At 44.1% G+C, this 27278-nt stretch overlaps 1 protein-coding gene across 2 annotated transcripts in view; it reads right to left on the bottom strand.

The window, feature by feature from the left end:
* Positions 1–27278, bottom strand: part of TDRD9 (tudor domain containing 9) — a 182700-nt gene that overhangs the window by 52305 nt on the left and 103117 nt on the right. For both annotated transcript variants that reach the window (XM_060262919.1, XM_060262918.1), the window contains exons 9-17: positions 24213–24274; positions 21555–21609; positions 18994–19078; positions 18100–18157; positions 11821–11925; positions 6624–6721; positions 4145–4276; positions 2665–2830; positions 1571–1634 (exon numbers count right to left, since the gene is read on the bottom strand). In XM_060262919.1, coding sequence (XP_060118902.1) covers positions 1571–1634; positions 2665–2830; positions 4145–4276; positions 6624–6721; positions 11821–11925; positions 18100–18157; positions 18994–19078; positions 21555–21609; positions 24213–24274 — 825 coding nt within the window. The remainder of the gene's footprint in view (positions 1–1570; positions 1635–2664; positions 2831–4144; positions 4277–6623; positions 6722–11820; positions 11926–18099; positions 18158–18993; positions 19079–21554; positions 21610–24212; positions 24275–27278) is intronic.

The following is a 27278-nucleotide window of genomic DNA, read 5'->3' on the forward strand; positions in this document are numbered from 1 at the left end:
TGAAGGAGTGGTGAATCAAACCCGGTTCTCTCAGATAAGAGCCCACACACTTAACCACTACACCAAACTGGCTCAAAATGCATGCCACTAATGTTTGCTTCAAGTCTTATAATTAAAATCTTCCTTTGAACCAACCTAAGGTGCCTTGTGATTGAACTTAGTATATAACAGGCGTGGTGGAAACTGCTGTCAAGTCACAGCTGACATGGCAACCCCATAGGGCAGGGGTGGCCAACGGTAGCTCTCCAGATGCTTTTTTGCCTACAACTCCCATCAGCCCCAGCCAGAATGGCCAATGGGTGGGGCTGATGGGAGTTGTAGGCAAAAAAACATCTGGAGAGCTACTGTTGGCCACCCCTGCCATAGGGTTTTCAAGGCATGAGAACATTGAGAGGTTGTTTGCCCTTGGCTGCCTCTGTGTAGCAACACTGGTTTTCCTTGGTGGTCAAGTACTAACCAGGACCAACCCAGCTTAGCTTTCAAGCTGTGATAGGATTGGGCTAGCCTGGGCTATCTAGGTCAAGGCATATATCTGTGTTGTTGTTCAGTTGCACAATCAAGTCCAACTCTTTGCAACCCCATGGACAAAGTCACGCCAGGCCCTCCTATCTTCCACCATCCTCCAAAGTCTGCTCAAATCCGTGTTAGTTACATCAGTAACGCTGTCCAGCCATCTCATCTTTTGCCGCCCCCTTCTTCTTTTGCCTTCTGCCTTTCCCAGCATCAGGATCTTCTCCAGTGAGTGCTCCCTTCTCATTCGGTGGCCAAAGTATTTGAGCTTCAGCTTCAGCATCTGACCTTCCAGGGAACAGTCTGGGTTGATTTCCCTTAGGACTGACTAATCAACCCAGACTGTTCCCTGGAGGGTCAAATATATATATATAGGTCATATATCTGTAAACATCATTAAAAATATGTGCGTGTATAATACAGGTGCAAACATAATTTTAATATCCTGGTTAACACTGGAGAGGAAAGACTGGCATATCCCCATCACTCCTCTCTTAGCCTAATTTAGTAGGTTTAGTAATTCAGTAGGTTAGAGAGAGGTTGTTGTGAGGAAAAGTGGAGGAAGGAGAAGACTGTAAGCAAACCTTGGCCAGACAGCGCATGGACTCTAATCTTGGAGAGCTGGAGTTGATTCCCAACTCCTGCACTTTGGGTCAGCCACAAGTGCTCAGCAGAGCTATTCTCTCTCGCAGTCCCACCTACCTCACAGGGTGTCTGTTGTGAGGAGGGGAAGGGAAAGGAGATTGTAAGCCGCTCTAAGACTCTGAGTGAAGGGCAGGATATAAATCCAATCTCTTCTTCTTGGAGGGAAGGTCAGGATAAAATGAGACAGCCAGCCAGTATTTTTTAAAAAAACAAAACTGAAGGGGGTGCCAGTAAGAAGAGGCACTCTCCTTCTCTCACACACAAGTGGGAATACGTCTTCTAAGATCATGCTCACTGTGATACACGAAGTTATGCCACTGCCCACAGTACTACTGTTTTTATTAATGTGCACATTTAGTCAATTCACAGGAATAATCCATTCTCTTTAAACAAGGGACAATCTAAGCAAAACTACCTGTATCCATCCAGATGTTGTCTGAAAGGTATTGCAAAGAAGTTGTTCAACGAAAGGGCTGCAGCTGTTGAAGAGGAACAGAAGTTTAGTTCTGAGCTTATGGATCTTGTTTCCCTTTCACAAAAAGGACCCACCAGACCACTTACAGATATTAATCGGACAATAGCTAAATCATGTAAGTTATCAGAGAAACAAATATAATGATTTTTAGTGTAACATATGGGGCAAATCGTCAAGGAAAAACCCTGAAAACACAACTTATTTGGATATTTGTCACAAAATAAACTTTATAGGAGTTGGTCATTAGCTCTTCAGCCTCAGTCCTAAATTTCTTCCCAGAATACAGCAGAGCTACTGGAGGGCAGCACTCAAAATGTTGAATTGCAGAGAAAATGCATCGTTCCCCCTGCAGCTGGTATGCTGTTTGTTACAACTATAAATACTGTATGGAAGGTGCCCATGAAGATGTCTCAGTCCATACTGGACAGGGCCTATGATGTCACTCGTGATTGTCAGGTTTCCTGACAAATTGTTCTATTGGTCAGGTTTGCATTGCATTGCCCTGTATTGATCATTCAGTTGCATTGCCCTGTATTCAATGTATTGATCATTCACTGCATTCGCTCCCTTGGTCATATACTCATCGTATTGTCTTGCTGTGTATTTACACATTCATTCTGCACTGTAGCGTCTGCTTGTTTGCAATGTTTTCCTAAGTGTTTCAGGAGGGCGGCTATCGGAGTGGACTGGCAATCTAGTAGTTATGGCAATGCCTGGAATTAGCAGAGTAACCTTGAGCACCCAGGAAAGACGTTCACATCAAAGCCTAGGAATTGTAACGGACTTTGGGGGGAGCTTAACTTTTGCGCGCCTTTTTGTTTCCTATATTACTTGACTTGTTTGTACGTAAGCCAAACTCAGCAACGGCCTCTTGGCAGAAGGTCATTGCTCTGTAACTGATTTCCATTCAAACTTAACCATCTTCATATGTGCTTGGCTATCTTGGGTCAGTAACTGGCCAATAAGCAGACAGTAACTGGACAATAAGCAGACAGATTAATTACACTTACGCTCAACCTTGTCGGCTTGCTTACCTATTATGAGACATTCTTCCAGACACCCAAAGACATTGCCAAGGACTATCAGTTTGCCAAGGTGCTGGTCTACAGGTAATTGTGCCAACACTCTTCCCAGGAAGGTCAGCTCTCCATCGTAAGGATTGGTGTCGTCAGAAGGGGCACCAACTGCAAGGGCTCCTATCTAAAAACGAAAGCGAAGGAGGATACTGATTTATCAACAGCCAAGAGGGCTGAAATTAACTTTTTTGCTTAGAAAAATAAATATTCAAACATTACTCCCACAAGCTAATACTAAGCCTAGACAGCTTGTAAGCTACCAAGCTAACCAGGAAGCTATTCAAGTTGTGATCATGTGGAACATCTCAGTTTCCAGTGCGTTATGTGGCCTTACTCCCCAGAAACGCTGTTGAAATGTATTTTGTGCTTCTCTTGTTTTGTTTTTTATGGCATGGCAGGTATTGTAGGTGTTTCTGGCTATGGACCCTACTTGAAGTTCACCAATACAGTCACACCATTTTTTCCTTCAAGGGCTCCTATCTGCTTTGGCGATTGCCCAGTTAAAACAAGACCACCTGGTAAGACTAATTACAGCTGTCTTAGCTGACAAAGGTCATCTCCAGGGACATTATTTCCAGTGCTCCCACCAGCTGAAGCTAAGTGCATGGCACTGCCAAAAATTTGAGACTCTCTCCCCATGGAGATTCTGTCTCCCTTTGTCATTGTCTTCTGTCGGCAGGTGAAGACTTTTTTTGTTTGGCATACTTCTCCAACCCAGGTAAGATTTTATTGTCCCTTAATCCGAACAAGCTGGGTTTGATTCCCCACTCCTCCTCCACATGAAGCTTGCTGGGTGACCTTGGGCCAGTTACAGCTCTCTCAGAACTCTCTCACCTGTCTGACGTGTCTGTTGTGGGGAGAGGAAGGGAAGGCAATTGTAAGCTGCTTTGAGACTCCTTCGGGTAGAGAAAAGCAGAGTATAAAAACCTCTTCTTCTTCTTCCCTTCTGCCTGCTTGTGTTGTGCTTGTATGTTTTTATTGGCACTGATATATATCTTTATCCCTCTCTCTCTCTCCCTTTAATGCTTGGCTGTTTAAAGACTTTGAAACCTTATCTGGGCAGAAAGGCATCACATAAGTGTCTGAAGTAACAATGTCAAGGGCCCTGTGGTGCAGAATGGTAAAGCTGTAGTACTGCAGTCCTAAGCATTGCTCTGCTCACGACCTGAGTTCAATCCAGGTGGAAGCTGGGTTCAGGTAGCCGGCTCAAGGTTGACTCAGCCTTCCATCCTTCCGAGGTCAGTAAAAAGAGTACCCAGCTTGCTGGGGGTAAAGTGTAGATGACTGGGGAAGGCAATGGCAAACCACCCCGTAAAAAGTCTGCCATGAAAATGTTGTGAAAGCAACGTCACCCCAGAGGCAGAAACGACAGGTGTTTGTATGGGGGACTACCTTTACCTCTTTTTTTTTTTTAACAGTGTCAAGGAGAAGTGCCTACCTCCTTGAGCAGTAGAACAGTGCGTTCAATATCACCGATAGTGGGTGGAGTAAGGGCTGTCGCCAGCAAAGCTCTGGGCTCCCCCATGTCAAGCAGCTTTACCTTCAGCACAGTATTCTCCAATGGGCAGCGCTGACAAGATGAAACAAAATGGTAACCAGCTGACAAAATCCAGTTTAAAAAAAATTAAGCGCATCAGGCTTTTGTTAAGAGTAGGGATGGGCACAATCCACGTTTTTGTGGTTTGGCTCAGTTAGTGGTTGAACAACGAACCAAACCACAAACTGATATGCCAATTCTGGAACTGAATTGGTTCATGAACCGTTTAAACCGAACAGCTGAGCAGCAGGGAGCTCCCTGACGCTCAGCTGTTTTTCATGAAGAGCAGAAAGGAGGGGTTTAAATGTCTGAGTAATTTAAACTACTGCTTTCTGCTCTTCACGAACTGCATAAAAATTCATGGAAATTCATGGCGGCTCTTCAGTTCATGAACAATGCTTCGCAAACCACAGACCAGTCAAAATTCATGATGAATTTTAGTTCATGAGCCACTTCATGCCCATCCCTAATTAAGAGACTCTCCACAGTCAAGCAGATGGTGGGGATTGCCAAATGCTGTCTACACCAAAGTATACAATACATGAAATGTGCATCAGTATTAGTTCAATGATTGATTTCTCTCTTTCAATAAAAAGCATCAAAGGCTGAAACAAGAAGCAGAAGAACAAAAACGGCTGAACTCTTTCCTTCTTGTAATTAATTAATATAATTAACTATGCTTCACTATAAGTACTTTTCCAACTAACAGGGGGGCTTATTTGGGCTCTTTGTACCCCAAAGAGCTTTTCTTTCCTGGAAAGAGAGGTGCCAGAACTCTCAAGAAGGAAATGAAGGAGGAACACATGGGTGCCCCTCATGAACTTTTGAACATTTTTTGAGAAGTTTATTTAAGTTTATTTGATTTATATCCTGCTCTTCCTGCCGAAGCAGACTCAGTCAGGGCGGCTCTTTGTTTCCACAATGAGGTTCTGGAACTCAATTCCACTGCATTCCCCCAGAGGGAAATGCCCTGTTTATACCTTTTTCCATGTAAGGAGAAAAAAGTACAAGGTAAGAAATTCTGAGCAGACAGGAAAAGAGAAAAATGCCATCTTCCTTGCCCCTCAGTTCTTCCCTTGAAACTACAGTGTTCCACAACTCCTTTTTGGGGGCAGGGGAAGACTTTCCATTTCCTGGTTATCATTTCATCTGGCCCTGTGAACTGAAAGAAAGACTGTTGCAAAACTCTGTTATCTAGAAGGCACACAGACGTGGGACCTTTCTTATTTTAAGAGTTCACGAGTGGAATAAAAATTCAGATAGTGATCTGAACTAATACGAAGTGAAACGTGTAAACAAATAAGAAGCTTTACACGGCATGTTTGTATGTTTCCGTGACATATAATTCTGCCTGGTTATTAATTAAGCCAATATAACAAAAGGTATCAGGATCAGATATGAACATATGAAGCTGCCTTATACTGAATCAGACCCTTGGTCCATCAAAGTCAGTATTGTCTGCTCAGACTGGCAACGGCTCTCCAGGATCTCAAGCTGAGATTTTTCACGCCTATTTGCCTAGACCCTTTTTGGAGATGCCAGGGATTGAACCTGGGACCTTCTGCTTACCAAGCAGATGCTCTACCACTGAGCCACCGTCCCTCCCCTCCTTCCTCCTGCATCATCACCAACTTTATTGCCACGGGTCACTTCCCCGTACACAGAGGTTACTTTTTTGTCATCAAGTAGCAGCCAACTTATAACAACCCTGACTGGGTGTCAAGGCAAGAGGCAGGTAGCAATAGCTTGCCTCTGTGTAGCAACCCTAGACTTCCATGGTAGTCTCCCATCCAAATATTAACCAGGGCTGACCTTGCTTAGTTTCCAAGATTTGACTAGCCTGGGCTATTCAGGTCAGTTGTTACTAACCCATTAAAACTATGGAGCTAGCCCTGAGAGAATGGTCCCAAAGCAATTTGGCTGTTGCAGGTAAGCTACAATCCTAATTATTGGTTGCACCTTTCTAAGTGCACTGAAGTCAATGGCTCAGAAAGACGAGGATTTGCTTAGGATTGCACCATTGGTACCCCAACATCTTGGACAGGAGGTTAACTGGGAGGCAAATACAGGCTCCTCTGCTTGCTCCTTGCATACGGAAAAACTGGAAAGGTTTTCTGAGAGCTGGAGGTCATAATGATAGCACATTATGTACACTCTTTTTTCAGCATCGTCTCTGAACAAACAGCATTCATAGACTTTTGAAGCATGACCAAAACCTCCAAAACCTGGTTGACCAGGAATGATAGCGGGATATGGGGGAGGGGGGGGTGAGAGGGAGATGAGCATTCTCATCATTAGCAATAATGGTTGCATTATACCACCTCATACAAAAAACTACACATCCGTTCTCAAATACACAAACACTACAGGTAACATTTACCGCCATCTCAGGAACAGAGCTCTCGGGTATGCAGTCTGCCCAGAAGTCTCTGGATACTAGCCTGTAGCAATATCCTTTCGAAACACGACCTGCACGACCTTTGAAGAACAGAAGCAGAATATGCAATTTGTAGGTTGCTTTTACCGCTTAAACTGGCATCCATGCATTTGCCTATAGAAAAATAGATCTCTGACAGGCTAATTATTACTTCCAATGTGCTATTAAAACTAAGGACGGGCATGAACTGAATTATAAACCAAAGTCTGTCACGAACGGGACCAGGTTTGTAAGTCTACTTGGTTCAGTGACACATCCAAGGCTCGCCAAAGGTTTTTAAATGCCCTAGGCCAAGGGTGGCCAATGGTAGCTCTCCAGATGTTTTTTGCCTACAACTCCCATCAGCCCCAGCCAGCATGGCCAATGGCTGGGGCTGATGGGAGTTGCAGACAAAAAACATCTAGAGAGCTACCGTTGGCCACCTCTGCCCTAGGCAAATTATCACTTCGGCATCTATCTAGTTCAGCATTCCATTTTCTACAGCGGCCAACTAGGTACTTCTGAGAAACCAACAACCACCACCCAAAAGGTGCCAGTTCCTCCCACCAGTGTTCCCTCTAAGCTGAGTTAGTGTGAGCTAGCTCACAGTTTTTAAGCCTCTGGCTCACACATTTTCGTCTTAGCTCAGGAAAAACGGCCCCAGAGTACAATAATTTATGCAGTAGCTCACAACTTTAATGCCAGTAGTTCAACTAAGTAGAATTTTTGCTCACAAGACTCCACAGTTTAGAGGGAGTATTGGCCCCCACTACGAACGTCAAGCAAGAGGCATTCAGACTTTGCAAATGGAGGTTACATTCTGGCCTCTAACCGCTCTTCTCCTCCTCCATTACTTCCTTTAATCTCCCCCCCCCTAAAATTCTCAAAAACTCACTCTACCTACTTGATCAACATGTACATGAAGTGAAGAAAGAATGCCAACTAATGTATCAGGAGGAAGTTGCTGTTTCCAGGGTCACATCATTGTTTCCAAAAAACAAAAGAGAATAGAAAGGGCAGAGGCGGCTGTATATATGTGTGTTCCTTTAATTGTTATATACAGGGCTCTTTTTTTGAGCAGGAATGCTGGTTTGGCATCAGAGGGTGTGGCTTAATATATAAATGAGTTCCTGCTGGGCTTTTTCTACAAAAAAGCCCTGGCTATGTATGCACATTCCTTTATCAGTTTCGCAGGGCTTGCAAAACCACCCTCTATCAACTCACGTTTAAGATGGAACCCGGAAATGACACCTAGCCATCTTATACATATATTGAACTGTGGCACTTTATTTTGTAGCTGTTAATAATCTTAATTGTTTATTTAATTTAATTGAATGTATTTAACTATTTTAATTGTCTTTTATTGTAATGACTGGATCTTAGTGTAATCATGGTGTAAACCATGTCATGTAAGCCGCCCTGAGCCCGCTTTGGCGGGGGAGGGCGGGATATAAGAATAAAATTATTATTATTATTATTATATTATTAATTGCTGGTAAGCTACAGTAGAGAAAGGGGGGTGGAAAGAAGGGGATAAGTGAGTGAGGTGATTGGCTGGTGACTGAAAGAGTCTGAGCAGAGCTAAGAAGTGTGTGTGGAGAGAGGGGGAGAGAGAGAAGTCAGTCAGCAGTTAACTCTCAGCAGAGTGTCAGCAGTTTTGACCGTCAGCCGTGGTCAAACAGCAGTCTGTAGAGTCTGAAACCACAGCCTCCTGGTTAGAAACCCAGTTCATGCTGTGATATGCATTAAAGTTTCTAAAGTAGAGATTGATAATACTAAGAGGACGTATTAATGGCTAAAGAGAGTCAACCGTAATACTGTCAAAGTAGCATAAGAGTATGAGTGAAAGAAGGAACTGAGAGTGAGAAGTGTTAGTGAAATGAACGAGTGTGACACCTCAGTTAGTAGTTATTCATTTTATCCACTGAAAATATAAGTAGATGTATATCCTGAAACCGATATGATTTCTGCACAAATGAGGTTTTATTTTGTTTTCATGAAGTGTCAAACTTATTTGTTATTCATCCTCTCATCCTCAGGGCCACAATGTTCAACAAAGAAGCCTTAGGGCAGGGGTGTCTTTGCCAGGCTTGCTCAACTGCACAGGAGCTACAGAGCAAAGTTCCTCCCTTGAGGAGGAAGTGGGGGAAGGAGAGCTTGCTTTCCCAGGCTCTCTCAATTGTACAGCAGAGATACTGAGCCAAGTTTCTCTTTCTTCTGTTAAGAGAAGCCATGTTGGATCAGGCCAATGGCCCGTCCAGTCCAACACTCTGGTCGTTTTCGCACTTAGCATTTGCTCCCCTTATTCCACGGCGCAATTATGTCCGGCTCATTTTCCTCGTTTTCGCACATGGACTCATTTGCGGAGTCGCTTTCCATGAAGCCCCGGCTCAAATCGTTTTCCCACTGGCATCGACTTGAGTTCGACGCCCTGTCAATCATTTTTTTTTTTAAGCGCAAGTCTGGTTGCGTAAGGACATAATAACGTAACATCGAGCAGTCACAGCTGTTCCTTCCCCTTCTTTTCGTGGACAAACCGCATCACGTGTGCTGCTTCTGCTTATGGATTGGCTGCAGCTGTAGTATCCTCCACAGCCCTTTATGTATTAACAGAAGCATTCACATTGGAGAATCCTAGCACTAGATTCCCCCCCCCAAATTCTGAAGTTGCGAAATATCGCAATAACGAAGAGAGAGAAATCGAGGGGGTTGTGTGTGTATGTGTGTGTGGCAGCTTCTTCCTTTCCCAGCCTCGCTCCCTCCCGGGTGGCGAAGCTGGGATTTCCTCCGCGCTCTTCCCCCTCCCCGGCTGGCGCTTGCAACGGGGACCTGACTGATTCCTGCCGCCAGAGCTCCCCCTCCGCCCCATTCTCTCCTTCCCCTTCTGTGGCGCGTGTGAAGAGCGAGCTCGCGTCTATTTTCTAACCGAGTGGAATGTAGCCAGGGAGAAGAATGCAGGACTCCAACTTCCCATTTTATACATGGCGATTTTGTGCAGGTCCAGAAATCCTGGTGGCACAGCTGAGGGAGGCATTGCCTTTTTAAAACACACACACATGAACGCTTTGGCCCGTGCCGGCACTAGATTCCCCCCCCCCAACAATGTATAATGTAGTTGCGAGATAACGCAACAGCGAAATAACGCAACTAAAGTCAATAATAATAAAAAAAATTCTAACGAAACCAATTGAAGTGGCAATTGAGGCTATTCCAGGAGGGTTTTTTTTTCTATTTGTTAATTTCGAACTATCGCTATTACGCAAGAAATATGAAGTTTAAAAAAAAATGGCCGTGCGGGCACTTTTGGGAAGCGCCGCGAACGGCTGATGATTGGCCAAGGGGGTGGATGGGGTGGGAGGACGGAAAGGGAGAGGGTGACGCCCACAAAGCAGTCGATCCGGCATGGATGGATTTCCCACAGCAAACTCCGAGGAGTGGATCCGGAGGTTTTCAAAAACTCCGGAAGCATGTTGAAAAACATACTCCGGCGTGAAACCCCTGAAGCGCTGGAGCAAACCGCAGCGCCGGAGCAACAGGTGCGAAAACCAGGAAAAGATCCGGAGGTAAATGGGGTGCTACGCCGGAGTAAACGCTAGTGCAAAAACGCTCTCTGTGTCACACAGTGGCAAAAAATTTTATGCATACACACACACTGTGGCTAAGGCTCAACAAGCCAGTGAGGTAGATTAGGCTGATTGTGTTTGTCTGTGTTCTTTATAAAGTTTATATCTGCCCTACCTGGCATTACATTTTGTGACGCACATGGCCCAGCCCAACACAGTCACGATACAGCCCTCATAACAAATGAGTCTGACACCCTTGCCTTTGGGCTTGGGCACAATTCCATGGAGAACATTAAATAAAGGGTTTGGAATTAAATTCCTGGTGGGAGCATTACATACGTTAAGAGGAAAGTCATGCCAGAAGCCATTAAGGAGGGCTAGCCAGTGACCCACTTTCAGAGGCTTTGCAGTTCACCTCTGGGTCCTGACTAGAGGTGTGCAAAACAAAAACAAAACAATCAGGAAAAAATCAGATTTGGGGTTATTTGGGGCTTTAAATTTCAGTGGGCAGAATATCTCCGAAAAGCAAATTTGATAGCCAAATCTGATTTGGTAGATATTCGGCTATTCCCAAATATACGACCCCATTACACCCTATGGGCCATTGAGGTCAATGGCAAAATAGGGTAAACTGAATGCCAGCTGGGGTGGAGGGGGTTTGAGGTAGAGGCTCAAACTTTGAAAAGCAGCTGCAGGAGCCTCTCCCTCACAGAACCCCCAAGTTTCAAAAAGATTGGTCCAGGGGTTCCCATTCTATGGGGCCCCAAAGTGGTTGCCCCCCTTTCCTATTGTCTCCTATGACGGGAAAAACTAACACAGGCAGCAGTCAGATTCTCCTAGGGCATCTCTGCAATGGAAATCAACCGTGATGAGGATGCTTATTTGCAATAACCATAGCAGTGCTATGTGCCCAGCAGACAAAGTGCCGCTGTGGCAGTGCCAGTGCCACACACAAGACCTTAGTTCAAATCTGAGAATCTCTCTGAATTACAAACCTGGGGGGGGGGGAGGGTTCCTGCAAGAACTGCAGCACAGAAACACTGCACTGAACGCAGCAGAGCCCTGTGCCAACCTACCAGTGAGCAGCCCAGTGGCACAACCTACCAACCACTGCCCAGCATCTGAACTCAAGTGCACTTGTGACCTGGGGTATACTGAAAATTAAATGGGCACAAATCTGAAATCAAGATTCACAAAACTAAGCAACCTGTTTTACTGCAACATCATTTTAGAAACAGACTGGAATTTCCTCACTTCTATTAACCCTGCCCTCCACTCCTGTTCCAGTCTGTTTCTGAAATGACGTCGTAGCAAAACAAGTTGCTCAGCTTTGATCTTTGTACTATCTGTTTTCAACAACTGTTTTAGGTATTTATACATAATTGCTTAATGGTCTTGGGAAATTGTTGTCTGTGACCTGCCCTGAGTCTGCTTATGTGGAGGATGGGATACAAATCAAAATAAACAAATAAATCATTCAAATCCAAATTTGCATAGGCCTGCCTTTTGAGTGAGCATGTGGGGTACAGAACTGCTGGATAGCATTTTGGGGGGAGGGGAGCCCAATATCTGAAATCTCCCATCAACAAATATCTTACCTCTCCTCTGATTACAGCTGTTTTTAGAAGTCCAGCACAGCCGCAGGCTTTGATAGTTGGTGTCTTCATCACAAACCAGCATTCTGGTTAGGCAGAAATCTATGACTGCGGTGGGTTGGGGGGGGGGGGTTTAAAAAAAAAAAAGGAGAGGGGAAAAGAGATGTTTCCACATCACAACTAAAATGTTTATCAGTTTTATATAATTTAAACAGCTATCAAACTTTTAAAGGACTACAAGCAACAAAGGAAATTCTAAACACAAACCCGAAATGGGATGTTCTCAGTAATCGGCACGGGCTTGGAAACAAGCTTTGGAGTTTATCTTCCCCCTGAAAACACAACTTAAACTCTCCGATTATTGGAACAGAAAGACCAGGTTTTTTGCATTCATGATAAGAGAAAAGTGAGTAAATGGAAGAAGAAGAAGATATTGGATTTATATCCTGCCCTCCACTCCGAAGAGTCTCAGAGCGGCTCACAATCTCCTTTACCTTCCCCTCCCCCACAACAGACACCCTGTGAGGTGGGTGGGGCTGGAGAGGGCTCTCACAGCAGCTGCCCTTTCAAGGACAACCTCTGCCAGAGCTATGGCTGACCCAAGGCCATGCCAGCAGGTGCAAGTGGAGGAGTGGGGAATCAAACCCGGTTCTCCCAGACAAGAGTCCGCACACTTAACCACTACACCAAACCGGAATAAGGCTAAGCTAGACCTTTCTCCATGATGGGCTTGTTTACTACATGCAGGGATTTTAAGGGGGAACCACTAATAAGTCTGGACTTCCCAACTGCAGCCTGAAAGTTCAGTCCATTTCAGACAAATGAAGCTGTCTCCACCCTTTTTGAGCCTGTGGGCACCTCTGGAATTTCAGAGGGGGTGATTAGCATCATCCCAAAATGGCTGCCACGGAAGGAAGAGCCAAACCCGAAATGGCTAGTACAGGAGGCTGAACAAAATGGAATATGTTCCTGGTCTCTTTGCAAAAGAACTGCAGGGCAATCACACTAAATGCATTAAGTTGTCTTATTCAGAGACTATGTTTTCATACACTATGCTTCTCCTTGTTATGTTTTAATCAGAATCTGGTCGTTGGTCCTAAAACATTAGTATTGTCTGTACTCTGTCTGGAAGCATGGTCCAGCTACTGGGAAGACAGCAAGCCCAGAGAAGGAAGCAGATAGGTTGATATTCCTGAACATATATCTCCACTCATGCAATCGCCCAGTTCTATGGACTCTAAGACTAGAACAAATTTTCCTCTCTGCTTCACCATCAAAACTGAAATGGGGATGGAACCACACACTAGGTAAGGGAAACCAGGTCCCTGCTCCTCATCTTTATCCTCTATGGACTGCAGCTGCTATTACAGCTCTGAAAAACTCTTTCATTAGAATGAGGACAGCCAATTAGAAGACCTGCCTTATGGAGACCTCACAGGTGTTCTGAAAAGTCTGGCACACATCATGATGGGGAAACGAGTTAGAATCCAGGGGTGATGGAATGTGGACTATATCACTTTAGGACAGGATGGGGGGGGGGGTGAAATTTTTTGATTGTACCCAGTATTTTACAAAAAGACTCCTTGCTAGTAAAACAAATCAGGATCAACAAATGGGATACTAGCCCAACCCACTCCCTTTTGTATTAAGTCTATTTGTAGAATGCTATTTAATTATTACAAAATGTGACATCTGAGTCTGAAGTGGTACAGTCCGTTCTAACACCTCATTTCACTTCATGAGGAGAAGCAGCTAACATCTCAAATATTTATTCAATTTAGATCCTCAATTTGCAACCATAAGGCCCTCAACACAGCTTACATTTTAAAACAATATTTGTACTACTTCCTCTACCCAGTATAATTATCTTCTTTTGGCTGATTCGGGGAGCTCTCTGTTTCTCCACCGCAGATGCCTTCAAAATGGCAGTTGCTGGGTAATGTAAGCTCTAGACTCTTCCTCCCAAGACTAGAACGACTGCGAGTAGATCTCAAATGTTCTGGAGAACGAAAGCAGATCTAAAACCTCACAGGAAGTATGTCCTTGAGAGCCTTTCTGAAACCCAAATGGCTCCTGCTGATGCCACCCCAAATAAATTGTGGCGGAAAACAATGTGATTGAGGTGACATTCTCTCTCATCCCTGGGCCATGCCTCACCAAGAACCAGAATTACCACAAGGGTCAGGAACTGGTAACCCTGAAGCGACAATCAGAGAGCACCAGCAAGGGCCCCCTGGAACAACCCATGTCAAAGCCTAGGTGACAAGATCAGGCAGGACAAATTGTGTGTGGGAAGGGGTGGAAAGGCCTCAAAGGTCAATCTAGACGTCTATTATTGTTCAAACTCATTAAGGACAATGTAAAGAAGGAGTGGGTGGCTACCCCAGGAGAATAAAGCACAAACTGAAGAGACTAGGGAGGGCTGAATCTGATGTCTGCGTAATGAACAACTCTGGAATAATGGTGGTAGAAAGTGCCGTCAAGTCGAAGCTACTAGACTTCACTGTTGGAATATAAGATTACCAAGCGGATACAGTCACAGCAGTGAAGGAAGCAATCGCCTATACTTATTTTTCACCTATGGCAGGGGTGGCCAAACTGTGGCTCGGAAGCCACATGTGGCTCTTTCACACATTGTGTAGCTTTCGAAGCCTTCACTGCCCCATCCACTGCTCCACTCCCACATGAGAGCAAGTTTGGTGTAGATGAGAGCCGGTTTGGTGTAGTGGTTAAGTTTGCGGACTCTTATCTGGGAGAACCAGGTTTGATTCCCCACTCCTCCGCTTGCAGCTGCTGGAATGGCCTTGGGTCAGCCACAGCTCTGGCAGAGGTTGTCCTTGAAAGGGCAGCTGCTGTGCGAGTCCTCTCAGTGCCACCCACCTCACAGGGTGTTTGTTGAGGGGAGGGAGATAAAGGAGATTGTAAGCCGCTCTGAGTGGAGGGCGGAATATAAATCCAATGCCGTCGTCTTCTTCAGCTGACTTGGAGAAGGCATTTCTCTCTTTAAATCTCTTTTCCACACCAAGCCAGCCAGTGGCTTGGAGAATGCATTTCAAGTTAAAAGTTGCTTTCTTTCCATCCATCTCTTCTTCCCCAACTTCCTTCCTTCCTCCCTCCCTTCAAGTCTTGAGGCTCTCAAACATCTGATGATCATGTCTTGCAGCTCTCAAACATCTGATGTTTATTCTATGTGGCGCTTAGGTTAAGCAAGTTTGACCACCCTGGACCTATAGGCACATTAACTTCATTTTATTGCACCTTAGTTTACTACAGAGAGGTGCTCATTGGATCAAAGCGAAAGAAACAGGTGCTTGAAAAGAGTAGGCCATATTCTGATACAACACGGAATATTCACAGAGACTTCACAATTCCTCCGCTTTGAGTCCTGCTGAACGGGAGCAAAGCGCAACACAAGTAGTTTTTAAGAAATAAATAAGTACAGATCTCCTAGTTCAGCCTGCAGCCAGTGTGGTATAGTGATTAGACTGTTAAGTCTAGGATCAGGAAACCAATACTCAAAGCTGACCTTTTTATGAAACCATGGGTGACCTTGGGCCAACAGTTATTCAACCTCACCAGGAGAAAGAAAACCATGTTTGTTAATTAATTAACCGATTTCACGTGATTTGTATTCCATCCTCCACCACAAGGGCTCAGGGCAGATCACAACAGAACAATAAAATGATCGAACAGTTTCCATAAAATCTGAACCAGTTTAATATTCAATGATGGCAGCCCAATAAGATCCCCAGGCACTGGGTTTATAACTGTCTGTGAACTTAAAGGTTGAGATATTAATAAGAACATAAAAGAAGCCATGTTGGATCAGGCCAGTGGCCCATCCAGTCCAACACTCTGTGTCACACAGTGGCCAAAAAAAACAGGTGCCATCAGGAGGTCCACCAGTGGGGCCAGGACACTAGAAACCCTCCCACTGTTGCCCCCCCCCCCCAAGCACCAAGAATACAGAGCATCACTGCCCCAGACACAGAGTTCCAACAATACATTGTGGCTAATAGCCACTGATGGACCTCTGCTCCATGTTTATTCAATCCCTGTGAGACTACGTAACATTGAGACCAGACCACACCCATAGAACAGATGGTAACACAGAAGATATGACGACCAGCCACAGTGGGTTAGAGCAGGGGAGGCCAACAGAATTTGACACCTGCAGCTTCAATTGAAGGCGTGGCAGAACAGCTCCATTTTACAGGCCCTGTGAAATTGTAGTAAGTCCTACAGGGCCCTCATCTCACTAGAGAGCATGTCTGGAACTTCTTTGAAGGGTGGAATACAAAACATACTAAACGCATAAGGAGGAAAACGGGGACGGCAGTTTGTGAATCAAGAAAGTCTGGTTTTATTTACTACCCTCAGAAACTAGGTATCTGCACCTTCTTGCGGGCTACATTTTCCAGCCATTGAAAATGGACTCGATGCAGAGCTGTTCTTCTGAGGATAAGCTCTTGAGGAGAAAGAAGCTTCTGTCCGCCAAAGCGCCTGTTACGCTGTAATGCTGCAGCTGAGAATTGATCGGGACAAGGGCATGCAACTTTTGCCTCACGGCTGCTGTGACAGAGGTCACAGGAACACTGCGAACAAGGCCTGGGGCTTCTGCCAACGCAAAGGTCAACCCTGATACTCAACCAACAGGCAAGCGCCTGTGAGCGGGAAAATGTGAAAAGAAGCGCCTTCCCTTCCTCTGAGGGACAGAGAGCTCCCTTTGCCACGCCAACCCAAAGGTCTTCATCTTAGATTTGTATCTCTTTGCATAATTGTTTAGATGCTTTGTGCCTGATGCAGCTGCTTAACCCCGAGTTTGCCCCTCCTCAGGCTCAGAGACCAAATATCTGCTCTGCAGCCCTCAGAAGTTGGTTTTGTTTCAAAAAAACCCTTTGCTTTAAATTTTTTATTTGAAAGGAACGTCATGTTAAAAAAAATAAGTATAAGTTGGTCCTCAAAACAGGCTTCTAGTTTTGAGGGCTATGAACACCTATTCCTAAGTATTGAAAAGGCATTCCCAAATCATTTTTTGACTGTTTTAATTATTGAATGTGAAATTTTATAATATTGTATGGATTTTAATTGTTTGCTGTGGTTTTATGCTGTGAGCCGCCCTGAGCCTGCCTTGGCGGGGAGGGCTGGATATATAAATCAAATAAAGTAAGTATGTATGTATGTAAAAGCAGCAAGTCTGTAAAAGCCTTCTCCAACTCACAGTGGATTTAGGATTATTTATTCTCTTCACTTGTACCTCACCTTTCTACCCAATGGGGACTCGAAGTGGCTTACATCATTCTCCTTTTTCCTCACAACAATCCTGTGAGGTAGGTGAGGCCTAGCAAGTATGCGACTGGCCCAAGGTCACCCAGTGAGCTTCCACTGCAAAATGGGGATTTGAACCTGGATCTCCCAGATTCTAGTCTGACCACTATAACCAGGGCTTTTTTTGTAGCTGGAACTCCTTTGCATATTAAGCCACACACCCCTAATGTAGCCAATCCTCCAAGAGCTTACAGTAGGCCCTGTACTAAGAGCCCTGTAAGCTCCAGGAGGATTGGCTACATAAGCGGGGTGTGGCCTAATATGCAAAAGAATTCCTGCTACAAAAAAAGCGCTGACTATAACCACTGCGGCACACTGGCTTTCTTACCGTAGTGACAAGATATACGAGATGGGTGAAGATTTACACATGCTAACTTTTGTCAAAGGGTCCATAACTGTTGCCTATCATTCCTGACATTTCTCCTTTTCTGACTTCTACGCCTTCAGTATCTGCAGAAGTAGAGCCCCCAAGGATGGCATTGGGAATTATGCAGATTGCAAGAATCACAGCAAATTAAAAGACTATGCGTGGTTTAATCTGAACCGTTATTGCTAAAAGCCATAACACTCTCTCAGCACAGTATATGAGTTTTCTTGGGGCAATATATATTTTTCAACGATATATATATTTTGCACAAGGTACATGCTGTTCTAGCTCTGAACAGGACTAAGGAGAGAGTTATGAGAAAAATTCAATCTGTATCGCAGCTGGCCTCTGCAATAGAGAGGACCCCAGGAACCTTATGTTTGAAAATTACTACTAGTAAAAATTGTGCAATTTATTTATTTATTACGTTAAGCTTATATCCTGCCCTCTCCACAAGCGGACTCAGGGAGGCTCACAACATCACATCACAATGGAAGGATTTTAAATGCTGGAATATCAATACATGATAATATGAAAGCAGAGGAAGCAAAGAAAATAAAGTATTTTCATGAACATTAAACGCTCACCATATTTGACATCGGGAACAGTTACAGAACTCTCAGCTATGTTTGTAGACAGAAGGATCTACAAGGATTTAGAAAAAAATTAAATATTCAAAGAAAGAAAAGTTTTTTAGTTGTAGAGTCTGGTAAGTGTTGTCTGAGTGATTAATGCCAACAGAGGCGCACAAACTGATTGAAGTGTAGAGAAAGATTTATTCAGGAATTAGCATACTTGATAGTGCAGAGCAGGGTTTTTTAGCAGGAATGCAATTCTGGCTGGATTGGCATCGGCGGGTGTGACCTAATATGCAAATGAGTTCCTGCTGAGGTTTTTCTACAAAACAGCCCTATGTGAAACAATGGTGATATCAGGGGATGTGGCCTAATATTCAAATGAGTTCCTGCTGGGCTTCTGGGCTTTTCCTACCAAAAAAGCCCTGGGGGAGATGGAGGTGAGTTTCTAGCTACATCACGAGCTGAGAGAAATGGAGATAGAGACCTATGGAGCTTCTGAGAAGAAGCGGGATACTGCCCGAAGAATAGCAATCTGAGTGATGATTATCAGGTAGGATAGTGCTGACCTCACTATCTTATCTCCAGGGAAGAAGGCAGTGGATGAAGTTCCACTTGTATCCTACTGCCATCTGTAAAGTGCCAAGCAAACATAAGCACTTACTATTTAAAAGGTTTTTTGCATCTCGAAAGGGGTGGGGAGAGAATGTAGGAGTCTGGTGCACAGTCTTCTGTTTATTTTTTTTACTGCTTTTCTCTACATAACTGTTGCTGGTTTTGCCCATTGCACCGTCCATCCCCCAACCAACATGCTGCATGCACTACTCCACTCCACCCACCCACTCCCCATTGCCCCTAGCCCACCTACCCACCACAGTGCCACCTGAACAGTTTTTAGGAACTCACTTTCCGGTAACCAGGAACTGGAGCCAAAAACACATTACTCTGTTCTTCCAGCGTGACACTGGAATGGAGTGGGTAGACTTGTAATCTAAGAAAAGACAGTTGAGAAAACTCTTGTCTTTAATTCAGCTCAGTAAGTTGAAAGGCATTCCCAAAGCACCTGGCTGAAAAAAAATTGAAAACTACAGCCCTAAAAATAATAAGACAGTAACAGGTAAATAAACCTTTAAAAATGTTAAAATAAAACATCTGATTGAAGGCCATCTGGAAAAGACAACGTAAGCAGGGCACTGCTGGATCAGACCAGTGGTCCATCCAGGGGTGGAATTCTAGCAGGAACTCCTTTGTATATTAGGCCACACACCCCTGATGTAGCCAATCCTCCAAGAGCTTACAGGGCTCTTTTTTGTAAGCTCATGGAGGATTGGCTATAGGAGGGTGTGGCCTAATAAGCAAAGGAGCTCCTGCTACAATTCCACCCCTGGGTCCATCTAGTCCAGCATCCTGTCTCAGATGCTGGCCAACCAGTTCCTCTGGATATGCAACAGCAGGGTCTTCCCTTGATGTTGCCTCCCAGCAATGGTATTCAGAGGTTGATTGCCTCTGAATGTGGAGGTTCCTCGTAGTCAACACGCATGGGAAGGCAAGCATATTTACAGAAGAAACTCAGAACCTGGAAAGTGACGCCACTTCAATGTTCCCTCTATTTTTTTTTTCTCTTTTGAGCAAAGCATTTTACATTCTGAGCAGAATGTAACGGCTCTAATCTTAAAATGGGCAGTGGGCAGTGCAAGACCCTGCGGGGCCGCTACTAAGTAGGGCTTTCTGTGTCAACGAGTGGCCGCTCACCCACGCAGCTTAGAGGGTGTGTTCAATGTATGGGTTTTTTAAAACAAAATTATACCACTGTTCAAAATAATTTCATTTAAATGTCTGCAGGAATGCAGCCTGCAAATTATTATGTAAGGCAAATTATCATGAGCAGTTCTGGGAATAATGGCTGTGGCCTTTTAAAACAGAACACATTCAACAAGTAGAACTAAATTCATGGCTCGAATTCAGCAGGAGCTCACAGGAGTGCAGCTCCTGAACCTCCAAGCCAGGGTCTGCATGCAGTGGGGAGGTCTCTCCCCGCTGCACACAGATCCCAGAGCATATGCAAATGAGATATGCTATTGAGCTCCTGCACTTTTTTTTTTTTTTAAACAAAACAACCCCTTGACTAAACTGATAACAGAAAGTCTGTGAGAGGCCAAAATGAGCAACAGGAAGAAAAAAAAGAAAGAAAGCTGTTTATTTGTTCATTTTGTGGAATGTCTAAAGGTACAGCCTGTACTAGTTTTTGAAGAGGGAATGTTTAAAGTTTAGAGAAATGTACCGACACAATAGCTGCATATTACCTTCATATATGCTTTTTTAAGTGCCGGAAGGTCTACAGAGAGTGGGTCAAAATGAATGTCCTGGGGAAGGGAGCTGTGCAGTTTGGAGGCAAAAGGATTTCAAAAAGGCCTTCACCTGAGTCCCCACTAAGTGTACTTGAAACAACATGGGTTTATGCAGGGGAGGAATCCTAGCAGGAGCTCATTTGCATATTAGGCCACACACCCCTGATGTAGCCAATCCTCCAAGAGCTTACAAGGCTCTTTTTTTGTAAGCTCTTGGAGGACTGGCTATCAGGAGGTTGCGGCCTAATATGGAAAGGCGTTCCTGCTAGAATTCCACCCGAGTTTCTGTAACAAAACCTCCTTGGGAGGATTAGAGCTGCCATACTCCTGGTGACACTTGATCTTCCACTATTGTAACTGATCTCCAGACAACTAAGATCAGTTCCCTTGGAGAAAATGGCTGCTTTGGAGAATGGACCCTATGGCATTATACAGTGCTGAGTTCCCTCCCTTCCCCAAACTCCGCCCTCCCAAGGCTCCACCCCTAAAACTTCCAGGTATTTCCCAACTCAGAGCTGGTAACCCTGATGATACTGATGATACAGTCAGGAATATATCAGTGGAAGTGGCTTTTCAGGTATAATTTGAACACAAGAGCTTTATATCTTAGAACCAGCATTCCAAATTGAGCTTGGAAACAAATGACAACAGAGCCTTGACCCCTCCCAAAATTGGTTCTGTAAAATTGTAATAAAACTATATTAATAATAATATTTTATTTATATCCCGCCCTCCCCGCCGGAGCAGGCTCAGGGCGGCTCACAACATATAACAAATACAAATTACAATATAAAACATTGTCTCAGTACAATATATATAATTTGCTAATTAAAACCATTATAATTAAAACCATCAAATTACAATTAAAACTAACATTTACAGTGCTACGTTCTAGATGTTCTCCTCAGTAGTTTATGATGGCCGTATATAGTAGACTAAAATCCACATTAAGCGAAGGCCAGTTGGAAAAGGGTAGTCTTCCTTCCCCCTCTTCCTCCAATTTCAACCCTCCCCCTCCCCACTTGAGCAAGGAAAGAGAGAACCTGCTCTAGTTCTACCGAGTTAGAAACACCGCCCCTGTGGATTTCTATGTCAAGCCTGAAACAGATTGCAACCCACCTTTTATGGACCATGTTTGTAAGCAGTTCATGCATGTAGTTTATTTCTGCCAAACCTAGAGGATAAAAAAAAAGCAGCAACAATTTATTTGAATTGCTAAACACTGATGAAGGAAAACTAGGCTGCACCCTGCAATGTGCCAACAGAACAAAAAAGGAAAAAATACCAGGTGATAGATGAACATATGAAGCTGCGTTATACTGAATCAGATCCTCAGTCCATCGAAGTAAGTAACCGTTTTCGCACACAGTTCACCTCGCAGTCACAATCATGTTCCCTCCACAGCGTCTGGTCAGATTTCCCACCATCTGCGCCGAAGTTACAGGAAGTGCCGCAGCTTTTGCATAGCAAACGTAAACCGCTAAAACCCAGTTTACGTTTGCTACGCAAAAGCCGCGGCACTTCCTGTAACTCCGGCGCAGATGGTGGGCAATCCGACAGACGCTGCGGAGGGAACAGGATTGTGACTGCGAGGTAAGCTGTGTGGGAAAACGGTCAGTATTGTCTACTCAGACTGGCAGCGGGTCTTCAGGGTCTCAAGCTAAGTTTTTTCACACCTATTTGCCTGGACCCTTTTAGTTGGAGATGCCAGGGATTGAACCTGGGACCTTCTGCTTACCAAGCAGATGCTCTACCACTGAGCCACCGCCCCTCCCCATGACTGATTTATTATACAAAGTCCCTACATGTTTTGCCATGCAGACTTCGTCAGGGGGAATTTGAACATCCACCTAGTGGTGGAACTATAAATATTCTGATTCCCACTGACAAAGCCTGCACGGCAAAACGGGTAGGGACTTTGTATAACAAATCAGTCATCTGTCACCTGGCATTTTTTCCTTTTTGTTCTGTTAGTTAAACACTGCACATTTATTCTGAGCTATTAAAGAAGAAGACGTTTTCACAGTCATCCAGGAGGTCCTTTATGTGCAAGCAATTCTCCTACTACAAACATTCAGTTGTCTCCTAGTTGGTTCCACAGAAATTGTTGCTTTGATGCTCCAACAAAGTGCCTGAATTGTGGCTTATATCTGTATTTCCCATCTTGGCTATCAGGATTGTGTTACCTCCATTTTCTTCAGTTCTCACACAACTGGCGTAGGTCAATTATTCACTAAACCTTAAGGGAGAGAGGAGAAGCCAGGGATGCGGACAGATATATTTAAATTTAGATGAAGGGAGAGGATACACACACACATAAGAAAGTTTACAAAATTATATAAGGAACGTCAAATGTGATCCCTCCCCATGACTCACAAGAAACCTCTTGAGAAGCCATATACAATATAAACAACTGATCTTGCCTGATGGGGAGAAAATGGATAGACAACTCCCTCCTCACCAAAAAATACTAGAACCCGCGGGCACCCAATAAAGTTCATGGGCAGTAGATCTGGGATAGGTGAAAGGACTTTCCCCACAAACTAGTTTCAAGTCTGATCAAACCTTAGAGACCAGCAAGCTTTTTGGGGTATAAACTTTTGAGAGTCAAATCTCCCTTCCTCAGATACAAGAACTTTGATTCTTGAAAGCTTATACCCAAAAAAAAATCTTGTTGGCTTCTAAACTGCTACTGGACTCAAATCTAGCTGTTCTACTGCAGACCAACATGGCTACCCTCTGAAACTTTCCACACACTGTTTGATAAACTTGTAAAACTCGATGAGAGAACGCAGTGATGACTGTTATCTTAGGTATTCTAAAAGAGGGACCAGACATGCACATGGAGAATAGGTCTATCAATGGTTAGCAGCTGTGATGGATCAATGGGACCTCGATGTTCAGAGGCAGTATACTTCTGAATACTAGTGCCGGGGGACAACAGAGGAGTGGAATACAAGAGGAAAAACAAGATGATAAGCCAGTTGATTTATATCCAGCAGGACTCTTCCTATATGGGAGCGAGAGGTTATCTGAAGTTTTATTTTATATGTCTTAGATTGCAATTTTTTTATTGATTTTGTAAGCCACCCTGAGCAGCATGGAAAGGTGGCATAGAAATATTTAAATGCATAAATAAGGCTTTTAAAAATGTATCTAGGCCTGAGAAGCTTTTTTCCCCTAATCCACGAAGCCAAACAGCTGCCAGCAAAAGATCCATCTACTGTTTTATGCAGGCTTGGCTAACCCGGAAGCATTCTATCAATCACAGGGACTGATAATTCACATCACTTCCTCCAAGGCCTAAGCATGTGCAAACCATGACAGCTTAACCAGATTCTCAGTCTGAAACTTTCTGCTTCCTGTTTCAAGTCCTAAAGTGTACCTAGGAGCAGGACTTTTTCTGAGCAGGAACACACAGGAACGCAGTTCCGGTTGGCTTGGCATCAGGGGGTGTGGCCTAATATGCAAATTTCCCACTTCCTGCTCCGCAGGGCCCCTCTGGAGGTGCCTGGAGCAAGCAGCACCTGGGACAAATGTCCCCTCTGCCCCCTCCCCAGATCCAGCCCTGGGTACGAGCTTTCGCGAGGCACTGCTCACTTCTTCAGATACCTGTATTTGAAGAAGTGAAGTGTGAGCAGTGATGCATGAAAGCTCATACCCTGCCACAAATTTTGTTAGTCCAGTACTACTGGACTCTTGCTCTTTTCTATACTGAAGTAGACATTTTAATAAAGGCAAATGGCTGGTTGTCAGAAAAAAAAATTCAGAACTTACCTGGTAAGAACACCAACACACTGCCACGATCTGACATAAGATCCAAACAGTGTTGATCCATCCTGATATTCAAAAGGTACAACTTGGATTAATTTCACACTACATGGCTTAGAAAATAGATAGACTGGCCACTAGAAAACAGTTATTCATTAATTTTTTTTAGTTGCCACTCACCCAAAGGGACTTGTGGTAACTTACAACATTAAAACCAATAAGGTATTAAAGCAACATAAAAAACAAACAGCAAATATAAAATATTAACATTAAAATATTAAAATACATGGCTATCACTATACTGTTGCTGTTATTCAGTTAATTGAACAAATGTGTTTTTATCAGAAACACTGCTTTTAAAGATCACATGCACAAACACTAAAAAAACTAGAAGCCTCCTACAACCATGCCGGTAGGAAAAGTGTACTTACTCTACTGTGCAGAGTTACGAGCGTTCACTAAACATCATTTGTTCTCCTGTATCTACTTACTATATGACCACTTACGCTTGGTCCAAACTAGAAAAAACTCTGTACATGACAAAGAGGAAGGTAGAATAGTACCAATTCCACGGGATCAATTCTAACAGACTTTTAAAAACATACTCACACAGAGTAAACTTTCAAACTGAGTTCCCATAAGATAATGTTTTAGATACATAAATAAGTTTTCAAAAAGTAAAGGTAGTCCCCTGTGCAAGCACCAGTCATTTCTGACTCTGGGGTGACATTGCTTTCACAACGTTTTCACAGCAGACTTTTTTTACGGGGTGGTTTGCCATTGCCTTCCCCAGTCTTTTACACTTTCCCCCCAGCAAGTTGGGTACTCATTTTACCGACCTTGGTGTAGGACGCAGATTCAGATTTGCATTAGAGGATGGACAGAATGCCAAAGAGAAATGCACTAATCCAGATCACAGAACTCATTATTATTATTTGCTCTAACTACCTTGCACTACCGTTGCATTTGAACTGTTACCTTCAAAGTATTATATTTGCAGGGCTTTCTTTAAAAGTACATAGTGCTTTATCTCGCTCTATCCCAGGCCTGAAGTGGTCTGGAACAATGGACAATAGGCCTCTCTATTAATAGCCCTTGCTAAGCATAATATATATAGGAAAGAAAACACATTTCCCTAGCAAGAGAACATTATCAGAAGTCTGTTAGCATCCTTTGATAAGGGAAGCGTTCCTCCCTGCCTCAAGGAAGGCCCTCCTAGTCTGAAAGGAGCCATCTCGCCCACGCAGTAGAGATTGGGAGTACTGACACATTCTCTGGAACGAAACCAGAAACCGGGAGGATGCTGGATGCCTGGAAGACGGGAGATTGGAAGTAGAGAACAAAGACCTCCCTAAGGAATTATCTTACCCTGGTAGAGACGGGTTTCTTTAAGCCAATGGGACACCATAAAAGGCCAAGAGTGAGGATTTGTAACCAATCAACGAGACCTGCTTCGTTATCAGAAACTGTATAAATATGAATTATATGCGCAAATGTGGAAACAAGACAAAATACCAGAAGTAATGGAATGGACTCTGAAAGTCATGCACTGGAGTGAAATGGACAAACTTACAAGAATCTTAAAAGAACAAGATTTAGAGAAATTTAAAAACCACTGAGGAAAGTTTCAAAAATACATTAAAAAAACAATGGAACGTTAAAGGACATTTGGTGACCTTTGACAAGGGTTAATTTTTAAAGAAACGATATATGGATTACAGTTTAAAAAATATGATTACTGAATTATAACTTTTTCTTTTTTTTCCAATGATTAAGAAGAAATACTATGAAGATGGATTATAATTATACCTTTGGGTTTTTCGGAGAAAGATTCTTTGATAAGAGTTTATTACCTTATAACTAATTAGACTAAATAGTAATACAGGGACGTTTGCTAAGGGGGCATGCACTGTTGGGGGGTCACAAAAGGGGGGGTGGAGAAAATGTTATATATGTGTACTAAAATTTAATGACAAATGATGACACGTTATTACAATATATTACATTACCATAAATTGTTTTAAACAGAAACTGTATAAATATGCTATGTTTTGTGAAGATGAGTTTGAGGAGAGACGCAGGAAAGATGGTGGTTGTCACGGCTGGGGCCGGGTCAGGCAAAGTCCAGAGGCAGTCCAAGGTCTGTAGCCAGCAAGCAGGAGTGTCCAAGGTGCCAAATCCAAATCACTGTGCAAGTATCGCAGGTCCAAGGTCCAGAAGCCGAGGTCAGGGAGTCCAGAAGTCAAAAGCCAAAGTCAGGGAGTCAGGAACCAAAGTCAAGCCGGAGTGGATGCTATAACGTCAGGGAGATGACTAGTTGCTTCCACAAAGCCTCCTCCCAAAGCCCACAGCTATATAGCCCTCTGCTGGCTGTTGCCCATTTGGGCTAATTGCTGGCTCTGGGAGGCAGCCAGGATCCTGTTACAACTCAAGCATCCTTGCTCTTAAGAGGGCCAGAATCCTCTCAAAACTCAGGACTCAGGGAGCGTCTTGCTTGTGAGCGTGCCGCCCTCCTCCGATCCCTGAGGTCCTGACGGAGGCAGTCACGCACACGAGCCACCCGAGAGGGCGAGGCAGGGGGGCTGGGATCTTCTTCAGCAGGAGGCAGGGGTACTGGTGCAGGTGGCAGGGGCACAGTTTCCTCGGCAGACTCGTCTTCCTCTGCAGGGTCCCCAGCACCCATGACAGTGGTATAGAGAGATCTGGGTCTTTCCTCCTGCCACTAGTGGTAATAAAGGAATCTCTGGATCAACTCACTTGAAACTCTGGCTGTTGAGTCTCTTAATTTGGGCTGCAGGGACTCAACTCTTGGCACAGATGGTGTGTGCAACATCGGAAGGATGGAAGACTGAGTGAACCTTGAGCCGGCTACCTGAGCCCAGCTTCCGCCAGGATCGAACTCAGGTAGTGAGCAGAGTTTAGGGCTGCAGTGCTGCAGCTTAACTTTCTACAGTCAGGTACAGAATTACTCTCGGCCCTGATTAACAGATCGGGAGTGCAGTGTAAAATTTGACACATTCCCCTGTGAAAGAACGAAGTAAGAGTCCGGTGGCACCTGTAAGACCAACAAAG

This window comes from Heteronotia binoei, chromosome 21 (genome assembly GCF_032191835.1).
Source record: "Heteronotia binoei isolate CCM8104 ecotype False Entrance Well chromosome 21, APGP_CSIRO_Hbin_v1, whole genome shotgun sequence".
In the NCBI taxonomy this organism is placed as follows: Eukaryota; Metazoa; Chordata; class Lepidosauria; order Squamata; family Gekkonidae; genus Heteronotia; species Heteronotia binoei.